The sequence below is a fragment of the Gigantopelta aegis genome, chromosome 13 (genome assembly GCF_016097555.1).
Source record: "Gigantopelta aegis isolate Gae_Host chromosome 13, Gae_host_genome, whole genome shotgun sequence".
NCBI lineage: Eukaryota > Metazoa > Mollusca > Gastropoda > Neomphalida > Peltospiridae > Gigantopelta > Gigantopelta aegis.
This window is the reverse complement of record NC_054711.1, coordinates 9,960,608-9,974,261: the sequence shown is the minus strand read 5'-3', so window position 1 is coordinate 9,974,261 and position 13,654 is coordinate 9,960,608. Positions and strand designations below refer to the sequence as shown.

The 13,654-nt window shown below is 34.9% G+C and overlaps 1 protein-coding gene across 2 annotated transcripts in view; it reads right to left on the bottom strand.

Moving 5' to 3' along the window:
• Positions 1-12,651, bottom strand: part of LOC121387383 — a 59,057-nt gene extending 46,406 nt beyond the window's left edge. For both annotated transcript variants that reach the window (XM_041518481.1, XM_041518482.1), the window contains exons 1-5: positions 12,553-12,651; positions 11,085-11,285; positions 8,251-8,415; positions 5,669-5,743; positions 382-498 (exon numbers count right to left, since the gene is read on the bottom strand). In XM_041518481.1, coding sequence (XP_041374415.1) covers positions 382-498; positions 5,669-5,743; positions 8,251-8,415; positions 11,085-11,285; positions 12,553-12,604 — 610 coding nt within the window. In that variant the 5' untranslated portion in view covers positions 12,605-12,651. The remainder of the gene's footprint in view (positions 1-381; positions 499-5,668; positions 5,744-8,250; positions 8,416-11,084; positions 11,286-12,552) is intronic.
• Positions 12,652-13,654: the final 1,003 nt, after the last annotated feature.

Sequence of the window (13,654 nt, the reverse complement as noted above, 5' to 3'; positions counted from 1 at the left end):
AGAGAGAGAGAAAGAGAGAGAGAGAGAGAGAGAGAGAGAGAGAGAGGGGGGGAGGGGGGGAGAGAGAGAGAGACAGAGAGAGAGAGAGACAGCGAGAAAGAAGAGAGAGAGAGAGAGAGAGAGAGAGAGAGAGAGAGAGAGAGAGAGAGAGAGAGAGAGAGAGAGAGAGAGAGAGAGAGAGAGAGAGAGAAAGAGACAGCGAGAAAGAAGAGACAGAGAGAGAGAGAGAGAGAGAGAGAGGAGAAAGAGAGACACCGAGAAAGAAGAGACAGAGAGAGAAAGAGGAGAGAGAGTATGTAAATTTATAAGACCATTAATAAGCAGGAAGCACAAACATGCTCCGATATGAACCTATGACCGTTAGATATTCGATTGTCTCACCTTTTTGGCAGTACTTTCCGGTGTATCCACGTGGACACTTGCAGGAGTAGGTGCTGTATCCATTGACACACGTGGCTCCATTTTGACACACATTGTTGGCACAGTAATTAAAAAATCCTACAAAACACACACACAGACCACGTGACATGTTAATTAGTGATATAACAATACATCGAACTAACAATATGTTGCGATAGTCAGCGCCTCAATAGCAATACATTGATAGCTAATTCAACTATTGGTAAGTATCGCAATTGTTTGCTCAACTATCGACAGTTTCGATAGTATGCATAGTGAAAGCACAACAACAACAACGTGTGGTCTTTATATTATAAATTTATTAAACATGATTTCACAACCTAGTGACATTGTTACAAATAACGAAGTCAGTGTTCTAGGTAGGATTTTGATAAGGCATGGCCCTAATTTAATTGTAGGGCATTTTTAATGCGGAAATCATATTTTTGAAATCAAGTGCTGGAGATTTTTGACACTCATATATGTAGGTATATCTATGCTTCTTTTTAATTTACTACTCTTTTTTTTCACAGGAGGGGAAGAATCAATTTCTAAGACCAAATTTATTATTCTTAAATTTGATTGTTTGATGAAAAAGTACTTTCATGGCCATATGCAATATTACTGTACTAGGTAAGGCACAAAATATATAATTATATACTATTAACAATATTTCAAAATGTTGGATCACCTAAAAATATCATATTATTTACTTAAAGATTGTCTGTTATTTCTTTTACGTTCATCGGGATGTGAACAAAAAAAAACACATCCGCAAACTGTGTGAATAGGCAAAGCCATTCTCAGATAGGTTTGCGTATTTTTTTTGTTCATACGTATAAGAAATAACAGACAATACTTATAATTAAATTTGAATCATACTTGCTAATAATAACACTGAAAGTTCATACTTTATTTTGAATTATTTTTGGTTGATAAACAATAACGCTGAATAAGACAACTTGCCCATATAAAATGACATCATCAGATATGATGTAAATTCATTGTCAACGTTATTTTTATCGAGAAATGAACAAACTCATGCTTGAACAGTGGACCAATGGGATGACATTAAATTGTAAGGAATGTAATGGAAATTTAATTTTCTATTGTATGTAGTATTTATATCATTTAATACCATCCATAAATGTAAATTAAAATATATAAATGAAACAGTTAAAAGAAATCTACAAATGAAAAAAGAAGAAGAAAAGAATTAATTATTACAAAATAAAATACATAAAAATATATATTAAAGAAATAAATGAACAAAGAAATTAAAAATTTTGGCATATGGTTATATTTGCAACAAGTTGCACACTGCATTTAATTTCGGACACTTTAAAAATGGCTATTATGAAAGGTTCTAAAGGTCCAGATAGATTTCATTAAAACAGTTATACCTACAGGCATCAAACAAACAGTGTTGCTAGTTTACTTTGTGCAATATTATAAAGATAAAGTCTGGGATCGATCCCTGTCGGCGGGCCCATTGGGCTATTTCTCGTTTCAACCATGCACCATGACTGGTATATCAAAGGCTGTGATATGTACAACCCTGTCTGTGGGATAGTGCATATAAAAGATCCCTTGCTGCTAATCGAAAAGAGTAGCCCATGAGGGGGCGACAGCAGATTTCCTCTCACTATACCTGTGTGGTCCTTAACCATATTTCTGACGCCATATAACTGTAAATAAACTGTGTTGAGTGCATCGTTAAATAAAACATCTCCTTCCTTCCTTTTATCAAGATGAATCTCGCATTTGACATTCTGTCGATGCTAGTTTATTATGATGATTTACTTTCAACTGAGTGTTTGCTATGTGGTTTGTGTGGGACACAGTGTGGATTACTTCTCAATCAAGCTTTTTAACACTGGCTGCCTGCTCGTCAGTAATCACATCGACTAACAATAGATATATATATATAAGAAAACATGTCATGGTACTGTTGTCGGCTTGGACACCTGTGACCAAATAATATACATGTATATATTGTCATACGTTTCTTAGTTGGAAAATCAGACGTGTGACAACACTGTATATGCTTTGAGAGGAATGAATGAATGAATGAATGAATGTTTAACGACACCCCAGCACGAAAAATACATCGGCTATTGGGTGTCAAACTATGGTAATGCACATAAATAAAGTGATGATCAACATCAATATAAAAATTCAAGGTTTAAACAAAAACAGTGTAAAGAACTGTGCCAAAAATACAAATACAAATATCACAGAATTTTACGGACACCGAATTTTACTCTAAACTTCAATTTGTGCTGTATTGGCCATTCTCAAAGAGAATGTTACACCCCTGCACCACGGTGAGGTTACAGCACGCGCAGGGGCTTTGAGAGGAAAGCAAGATGTTTTATTGTATTATTTTTGTTTGGCAATCACTTAGGGAAGGGCGGCGATAATCAGGGGCAGGGCAGAAACAAATGTGGGATGGCAGCACAAAATGGGGGTCAAGATACTCTTTTCAGAGATAACGCATAGCGTCTACAATTATCCCAGTTTCACATCAAATTTTAGAACTTTTTTAGTTTTTACAGGTACCCGATACATGTTTCAAGCACAAGGCGACTTGATACAGTGGTACTCGATGAAATAAAATTGCATACATGTTTTGCCCAGATGAAACTAATTTATTTTTACAACACACTCACATTTATCACCAATAACAGGACTTGTGGTACTAACTGCTCTATCAAAGGTTGGGTGCAATGCAAATGCAAATTGTGTAATATGTTTCTGTATATATATATATATATATATATATATATATATATTATATTATATACATTGAATATGGGGATTTTTCTTAGCATTTGTCTAAAATTATAAACATGATTTAAAACAGATATTTTCAGATTCTGTATCATAATCTTGATGAATGGACAGATGGACGGATGAGTGGATGGATGGATGGATGGATGAGTGGATGGAACTATGAATGGATAGATATATGATTGGATAGGTTAATTGATGGACAGAGGGTGGATGGATGGATGGATGGATGGATGGATGGATGGATGGATGGATGGATGGTGGTGGATTGGTGGATGGGTGGATGGTGGGTAGATAGATGAATGGATTGGTGGGTTGATGGGTAGATGGATTGGTGGGTTGATGGGTAGATGGATTGGTGGATAGGAAGGAAATATTTTATTTAACGACGCACTCAACTCATTTTATTTACAGTTATATGGCATCTCAGACATACTCTTTTCAATTAGTAGCAAGGGATCTTTTATATGCACCACCCCACAGACAGGGTAGTACATACCATGGCCTTTGATATACCAGTCGTGGTGCACTGGCTGGAACGAAAAATAGTCCAATGGGCCCACTGACGGGGATCGATCCCATACAGACTGGGCATGAGATTGGTGGATAGATAAATGGATGGATTGGTGGATAGATGGATGAATGGATTGGTGGATAGATGGATGAATGGATTGGTGGATAGATAAATGGATGGATTGGTGGATAAATGGATGGATGGATTGGTGGATAGATGGATGAATGGATTGGTGGATAGATGGATTAATGGATTGGTGGATAGATGGATGAATGGATTGGTGGATAGATGGATGAATGGATTGGTGGATAGATGGATGAATGGATTGGTGGGTAGATAGATGAATAATGATAATGTGATAAGGATTTTTTTTAATATATAATAATAATAATAGTAAAAGTTCAACCTACAACAGTAATAATAACAGGCATTCTCAAAAGTACTACTAAAGCAATCAATGTTTGCTACCAGGTGCAATAAATGTTGATATACTAAGTTCAAAGGCCATAACAACTATGCTAAAGCTCCATCCTAACCGGCCAATGTGAGTGAAATTTATATGTCATATCGCATTCATGCGGTTAGGATAAGGCAACTGAAATCAATGATTTCTAAAATAATTGCTCATGGCCAGTTAGGATGGAGAGATATCACCATGAAATTTAAACATGATCTGTAACAGTACTTGATAAGGCTATACACAAAATCTTGATGCATTGTGGAAATAACATCTGGAAAACTACATGTGGGGCAGACAGACAGACATACAGACAAAGGATGGAGATAAAACCTTCTTCCATTTGGACTGGAAGGGGATTATTAAATTAGTGATATCAGGGTGCGAGCAGTTTTTCACCCATGCCAGGGGCCTAGCTTCCATATAGGCAGGTACGCAGCTCCATACCACCTGAGATTAATTTTGTTTTGTTTATTAAAATATATGATGTAAATGTGTGTATTCTCTATGTACTTGTGTTTTATTCCATCGCCGAAAAAGTCTGCGTACCACCTGAAAATCCCCAGCTAGGTCACTGCATGCAAAAATTGTTTTGTGCAAGCAAATACAAGTGATAGCAATTACTAGTACCCGTTCATTTGAGTGCGAGTGCGTATAATTTTTACATGCTCATATACCACTAGAGTTTCGAGCATGTCCGTCCCAGGACCTGTCTCTGGATAGCCAGGGGCTTGTCCCGGGACAGAAAAAAATTAAGCGGACAATTCTGAAATTTACATCCAAAAATTAAATAGTGGGCCTTTAAAATTGTGATGCATAATATAATTAATAAAGAAAATTCTACTCATTTGAAGGTGGGCAATTTAACATGAATTTCAATAGCAGATGACATCTGTGTAATGAGACCTAATAATAATTTAAAATTAAAAAAATAAATAATAATAATAATAATAATAATAATAAAACATTTTTTAAATGAAATAAAATGAACAATTTTTTTTTTGTTTTTTTTTTGTTTTTTAAAGTACAGGTAATATAAATAATAAATAAATAAATAAATAAATAAATAAAATAAGAATAAATTTAAAGTAAATAAACTAATAAAAAACAAATAAATAAATAAATAAATAAAAATAAATATAATAATAATAAAACATTTTTTAAATGAAATAAAATGAACAATTTTTTTTTTTTTAAAGTACAGGTAATAATATAAACACATAAATAAATAAATAAATAATTTTTTTTTTTTTTTTAAGTAAATAAACTAATAAAAAAATCATAATAAATTAATAAAAATGAAAAAAAAAAAAAAATCATAAAATAATAAATAAATAAATAAAAAATAACATAAAATAATAATAAGAAAAAAAGAAAAGAAAAAAAAAGAAAAAAAAGAAGAAAAAAAAAGAAGATAAATAAAATGATAAAAATAGTTAGTGATTGCTCTGTACTCTGGTAATTGTGTTTTTTTTTGTTTTTTTATAGATTGTTGTTGTACTTACTGTTTTTGCAGGTAATTATACCATCAAGTTTCTTGCATGTGCACGAAAAATCGGCTTGTTGATTTTTTGTAACATCTGCAAAATTCCGTTATACACGCATATGAACATATAAAATAACAAGAATATATACTTGATGAAGGTAATTTGTTAATCTTTCAGCAGAAATGTTCAATTTTCAAGCACTTATCAAGATGATTTTCTAAAACTGAAGCATTTTCTCAGTGTTTTAAACACATTTCAAGATCTTTTCATTAAATCAACTCAAATTCAATCACTTTTTCAAGGGCAGGTCAGGTCAGGTCATAGGGTTTTACGTGCACATTCAGAACAAGCTGCTGTAGTGCACGCTGTCATGGGCTTCTCCGTCCAGGACAGGAAAAGGGTGGGGGTGGGTAGAAGAGGGGTCCGCCCGTGTTGATAAGTGCAAGGAAGCACCAGCAGCCTACCGGAATCAGTAGTGGGCAGGGACAAGTTTTGTGCTAAATGTCAAATGGACAGTAGTGCACAATTTCTTGAAGGAATTTTGGCACATTTTTTAAAAGAAAAAAAGAAGGGAGCTACAATCATGTTAATTTTAATTTAGTTTGCTGAGAGTAGCTCATATGCCAGGGTGCAGAGCAGGACTGTTATATTTACTCGCCAATTGGCTATAGAAAATGAAAACAATTACTATATAGCCAACTCAGGATTGTTAATCACCAGGCAACATATCAAGTATTAATATAATTTCTATTTATTATTATTATTATTATTTATTTATTTATTTATTTATTTTTGCAGTCAAAACATTTTTTTATTTAACTAATTTTTTTTTCTTCTTCAGAACATGCCTTTAAGATGTACATGGCAGTGGTTTCTCCTAGTGGGATCTAGTCATTAAGTGAAATTCCAAGAAAATGCTCTTATGCCTTTTGTAAATATCTGAAGAATATTTCAAGAGCTGACTTTATTACAGACATAAAGGTCTTAGAACTCATATAATCTTGGTCACTGAACTGTTAATTCTATTCAAAAGTCCAAAACTAACATAAATTAACATAAATTAACATCTCACAAGAACATGTATAATTAACAATTTAACTATTTATTAAATATACCTGAATAAAATAATTTTAAACACCAAAATCTGTAGTTTTTTATTTTACTTAAGACTTTGAAGATGTAGTCAACAGTAGGAAAGAAATGTTCAGTGTTTAAAGGCATATTGTCACAGACCACTGACCTATTACATGGCCTAACAAAGTATTACTTAAAAATATATATATTTGATTTGTCCCTAAATGTACTTTATTCAACCATCTACGTAACCACCATACTCCACTTATTAATGATATTTTGTAAAAATCATGGAATTATGGCAATGGTCCATAATTCAAAAACTAACATTGCTGAGAGGGTTGACATGGATTTCACTCCATCATGGTGTAGTTAAAGTGATGCAATAGCTAGATTTGGTCTGTAAACATTAATGTAATTTTGATTTATTATTAATTTTTAGAGAAATAAGGTCCTTAAATCTGTGACAGTATGCCTTTAATATACATATGTCCCTAATTTACCATCCTAAATGTGGAAGTTTGTGTTTTGAAGCTTGCTTTGTTTAACGGCACCACTAGAGCACATTGATTAATTAATCATCTGCAATTGGATGTCAAACATTTTGTAATTCTGACACATAGTCATCAAAGGAAAAATGCTACATTTTTCCTAATGCAGCAAGGGATTTTTCATATTCACTTTCCCACAGACAGGAAAGCACATACCATGGCTTTTGACCAGTTGTAGTGCCCTGGTTGGAACGACAAAAAACCCACCAATTAGTTGAACAGATCAACTGAGGTGGTTTGATCCTGTGATGCAAGCACCTCAAGCGAGCACTCAAATTTGTGTTTTGACTTTCAATTACTGTATTTGTCTGACTGATAAATTGTAAAATAAGGTTTATGTCATAATGACAGCCACTTAGGTGTGAAAAAATAAACAAGTTCGAACCAAATTATTAACAACTACCATAAATTACTCTCCTACCTTTAATAACCATTACATTTCCCCCAAATTTTGTCCAGACAGAAATCGTGAAAAAACCCATTACAGTGACACAGATTCCACATGCGAGACTGTAACGATGTCACTGATATTGACTTCGCTGAGATTTGCTGTCTGCCATGTTGCTTGTTTACGGAATACTCTTTACGAGAGGTGGGTCAATATGTCGTAATCTAACAACGTCATGACATGCATGAAGCTATAACACACTCATTATAACATCTGATTAATTACGTCACATACTTAGAAGGCTTCCACCCCTCTTGAAGTGTATTTGACAAAGAAAAAAAAAGAAAAATGGCAGATGGTTAATGTCAATGTAAATGTTTTTTCAAGATTTATGTTTGTACAAAAAGTGGAGACAATCTTAACGGTGATGAAAGGTAGGAGAGTAATTTATCATAGCTGTTAACAATTAATTTGGTTCACACTTTAATCACCAAAAATACAATTTTTTTGTAGATTTTAATTGCCATAACTGATTTTTATTCGCACAGGCGAGTGTTTTACTTGCAATATTGTGCCTGCATACATACTCAGACAGTAAGCTGCATCAATGGTTGGACGCTCCAGTTTGTAGATTTGGAGATCTCTACAGAAAATAACTCGGACCTTGTAGCTATAGTAACAATTAGACCCAGGGGAGACAACACACGCGGTCAAAACTTGGCTGGTTCCTGTAGCTCCGCTTGCTGGCAAATCTGTTGACAAATAATTGATTATAATTACTACAGTGAAACCTCTCAAGACTGGACCCCCGGTAAACAGGAATTCCTTCAAAACCGGACATTTTACAGGAAATAAGGAAATGTTTTATTTAACGACACACTCAACACATTTTATTTATGGTTATATGCCATCGGACATATGGTTAAGGACCACACACATATTGAGAGAGGAAACCCGCAGTTGCCACTTCATGGGTTACCTTTTTTGATTAGTAGCAAGGGATCTTTTATATGCACCATCCCACAGACAGGATATTACATACCACAGCCTTTGTTACACCAGTTGTGGAGCACTGGCTAAAATGAAAAATAGCCCAATCGGCCCGACACTTTTTCCGAAGGAAGTCATAAAATTAGTTTGCCCTTGATCATGTGTGATATGTTTGATGATGGTGATGATGTAAGAAGATATGTTTGATGACAACGACAACGATGATGTTTAACCGGTAATTCAGGAACATTGGATATTTAAGCACATATTTATATTGACCTTGATCGTGTGTAATGACTTTGACCTTAAATTACCTAGGTCGTGATTGCAATCAACTAGACAGCTTCAAAACTATATATATATAGACACTTATTTTGTGTTTTTAAGTTGCTTGGTTACATAGATATGTCATTTTCTGAAATTCCAATGTTTCATCACTGTGTTGCCATGGCAACAGCCCTGGCGCTTACCCCCACCATCAATTTTATGGAAAACAAGCAGATTATGAAAGCTGAGGGTCCTGGCTAACTGAAAAACATGGTGAACGAAAATCCCTAAGGGGAGGGGGGGGGGGGGGGGGGGGGGAAGGGGATGGTTTCGATATGTTGGCCCATAGACTGAACACTCCCCGAAGTGGTCAGACTAAGCCCACAGCTAAATTAAGCTGATGGAAAATGGCAGGTGTATGGCACAGATAGCCACAAGAGACAATTTAGCACCTGTTGTGTTTGGAGAGACGAGGACTGGGATTTGGAGAAATAAGGTGGAATTAAAAGTATAAAAAAGGTAAAAGTACTAACAGTGCAGAGGGAGGGTTACAGGTGACATGATCAAACCAAGGAACATTTTGTTTTTAAAATCTTGATTAGCGATATTTCTATTCAGTTGAAAATTGTTTAGCAACTACTGTTTCATGTTCTAAAATTATGTAACAATCTCTGTAACTTGTGTAGTGAATCATGATGTGATACTGTTCAAACAAAACGTTCCCTGCATGGGCTTGATGTTTGATAATTTATCATGTTTTCAATGGGAATGATTTCTGTATAGTAAGTGTATGAGACAGAGTAAATCCTCTGTAATTTTAGTCGTTAACAGAAATATATGAAACAGTGTTGGAGCAAAATCTCAAATTCTGGCAAAAATTATACAGATATACGAGAAAAATATGCTAACATGAGACCTTTTTACTAGGGTCTCCACGAGTACTCGGGCACGGGTCGAGTCTTGCAAGACTCGAGTCTGTTCATAGGACTCGAGTAATCATACAAACATGGTTCATACAGAAATTTCAAACCTAAATTCAGGGGCTTTTTAGGGACTTTTAGGGTCAATATAAGTAAAATTTAGGGACTAAAACTATGCTTTCCACCATTTGCAATGACCTACAAACTCGACAAAATAATGGGAGCTGTGTTTGAGCGGGCCGTTGTAAACATTCATAAACATAAATACATAGAATCCACACAGGCATAAATGTCTGATTCAGTTCAGATAATTTTAGAATATTCTGGGGTTTTTTTTAGTTTGCATTGAGATTAAGACTGTTGATTAGTATTTTAGAAACATGTTTTACGATGTTTTACGAATGAATCGTTGGTATCATTTTGGCATTGTTTACACATCAACGTTCGAGTGAGCACAGAGATCAACAAATGAATGTAGATAACGATGTATTTTTGGCAATTTATTTAATGTTTCCGGAAGGAGAAAAATGTCTTATCGATTTCAGAGCTTATATGGCCCAATTTAAGGTCTTTTGTGAACTTGCCTGTAAAATATAGGGCTTTTTAGGGCTAGATCATCAAAATAGGGATCTTTTAGGGCAACCCTTCAAATTTAGGGCCTTTTCAAGCATGTGCGAACCTTGAAGGTGGAATATAATAATTACCATAACTATAATACAACGGACAATGTAGGACAATAATTTCAGCAGTAGATAATCAGTGATATAAGTTACACAATAATTATATGATCATGTGCTAGTTTCCCTTTTCAAACTGGCCATCCGTCCTTCACAACACTGAACATAACATCATTTGGCATCCATGTTCAGAGCTGGAATTAAGATGCATAATGCTATTTTACTTTATTCCTTAGTCTGATCATCATCTAGTGTAAGTGTCGGGTACTCGAGTCCGGATCGAGTTTGACCCTCAAGTACTATATTTTGGACTCGTGGAGGCCCTACTTTTTACCATGTATTTTCATCATTCTAGCCTGAATGAGTTGCATGTTTGTAACCACATATATATATATATATATATAGCTGTTTGACAGTAATGCTGATATGAAAAATGTTGTTCTCCACATTCGGACATTTTCATTTAATTTTGGAAATAAACATCCTGACCCTCTACAAAAATGGGAACCCATACACCTATGACCTTAAATGACATCACAACAATTATTAGTGATTTTTTTCCCTTACCTTTGACCCACATGGGAAAGCGTGTCCCGCAGTGTTTCCAAGACGGAGGTCTATTAGCCAGCATGTAGCCTGGCGTTCCGTAATAGTTGTAGACGGGAAGGTAGGCATCATTAAGTGGGACCTCTAAAGACTCACGCCATTCGTTGAGTACGAGCCGGCTGCACGTGTCGTGGAATGTCTCGAAGCTATTGCATGGATTCGCTAATAATAATAAATAGTATTACATCAATTCGCTAATAAAAATAAATATTATTACATATTCGCTAATAATAATAAATATTATTACATGGATTCACTAATAACAATAAATATTATTACATGGATTCACTACTACTAATAAATATTATTACATATTCGCTAATAATAATAAATATTAATACATTAATTCGCTAATAAAAATAAATATTATTACATTCGCTAATAATAATAAATATTATTACATGGATTCGCTAATAATAATAAATATTATTACATCAATTCGCTAATAAAAATAAATATTATTACATATTCGCTAATAATAATAAATATTATTCCACAGATTTGCTAATAATAATAAATATTATTACATGGATTTGCTAATAATAAATATTATTACATGGATTCGCTAATAATAATATTATTATATGGATTCGCTAATAATAATAAATATTATTATATGGATTCGCTAATAATAATATTATTACATGGATTCGCTAAAACTAATAAATATTATTACACGGATTCACTAATAATAAATATTATTACATGGATTTGTTAATAGTAATAAATTATGTGATAATAATAATAATAATAATAAAAATAATAATAATAATAATAACAGTAATAATAGTAATATTGTTGTTTGTTTGTTTGTTTTGTTTAACAACAAACGTTTTAGGATCACCAGAAGCAGATTGAGCCTACATTCTAATCCAGAAACTATATTTCAATGGCAGATCCAATATTGGAATAAAAACAAGGGCGGATCAAAATCGGGTCATCGTGGGGACTTATCCCACTAAAAAATTCAAGTACCCACTTAAAACCCCTCCAACAAAACAAAAACAAAAAACAAAATTGTTTACACTTTCCATTTCACGAAGGCCAAACTGTTATTGGAGGTGGGGGCGCAGCCTAATGGTAAAGCGCTCACCTGATGTTCGGTCGGTCTAGGATCGATCCCAGTCGGTAGACCCATTGAATTGGAGCAAGGAGTGTTCGAGCACCCCCACTCCACCCTGCTCAATATATGTGCATTGCTCGAACAAATACTCGTATCGGGCGAAAATTATAATAAGACATATTAACTTTGTATTACTTTTATTTACAGTTACCATGGTTGCAAGAACAAAAGCTGGCGCAAATTTGCGGAAAGAAGTGCTTAGTCGTAGATCGCTGAGAATTTCGCATCTGAAAGCTTAAAATTAATTTTGTTATATCAATAATATTTTTCTTAATACAACACCACCAACAAGCTAACTGAACTTACCTGTTACGCAATGAATCACCCAAAAGGAAAAGAAAAGGAAAAATAAGGCCATTCCCTTTCGTACGTCATGACTATAGACGTTTCTACGTTACGACGTCGTCACGTGAATTTTCATGACCGGAAATGAATAAGGGCTATTAAACCTGGAGCCGTGTACGTCCTTTCAAGACGGCTATTATTGTTGCTGCTGCTGCTGCTGCTACTACTACTACTACTACTACACGGCGGTAGCACGTAGACATTGGGGGGGGGGGGGGCGGTGTGTGTGTGTGTGTGTGTGTGTGTGTGTGTGTGTGTGAGACAGATTGAGCGCGCAAAGCAAAGTTTCAAGGGAGTTCGGGGGTCACATAATGCTGCCCCGTAATTTTTTTACAACTAACTTTAGATGTCCTCAAATGCTATTTCCAAATGCAATCTCTACCTTAAGATTTACTACCAATACATTAATATGTTTGATTCAGAATTATGGGGGGGGGGGGGGGGGGTAGATCCCCCAGACCCCACTCCGCAGTGCCTGACTACTAGGCTACTACTACTACTACTACTACCACCAAGGGCGGAACGTAGCCCAGTGGTAAATCGCTCGCATTAGGCGCGATCGGTCTGGGATCAATCCCCGTCAGTGGGCCCATTGAGCTTCTTCTCGTTTGACATCGAATAGCCGGTGATTAATACTACTACTACTACCAACTAAATAAATAAATAACAATCTAATAAAATAAAACACACACACACACACACACACACACACACACACACACACATTAGACCGACAGTCATGGGCGTCGATCGATGGGAACAAGGGTGGTGCGTCCCCCCCCCCCCCCCACACACACACACATATTAGCGCCTACTTGAGAAGAATAAATGAACACAGAATCTTGCAGCAGTGTTTATTAAACAAGTACAACATAGTCATTAGGCCACATAAAACAAAAAGTTGGTTAGCGTCCTTTTTTTTTTAAAGTTTGGGGAGGGAGGTTTTTTTGTTTTTTAATACTTTCCATTGAGTTTTATTGATGAAATAAAGACTGCTTTCTCCTCAAAATGATTTTATTTCTTCACTCTTCTCACAGATTTACAAACATTCCCCAAATCACTA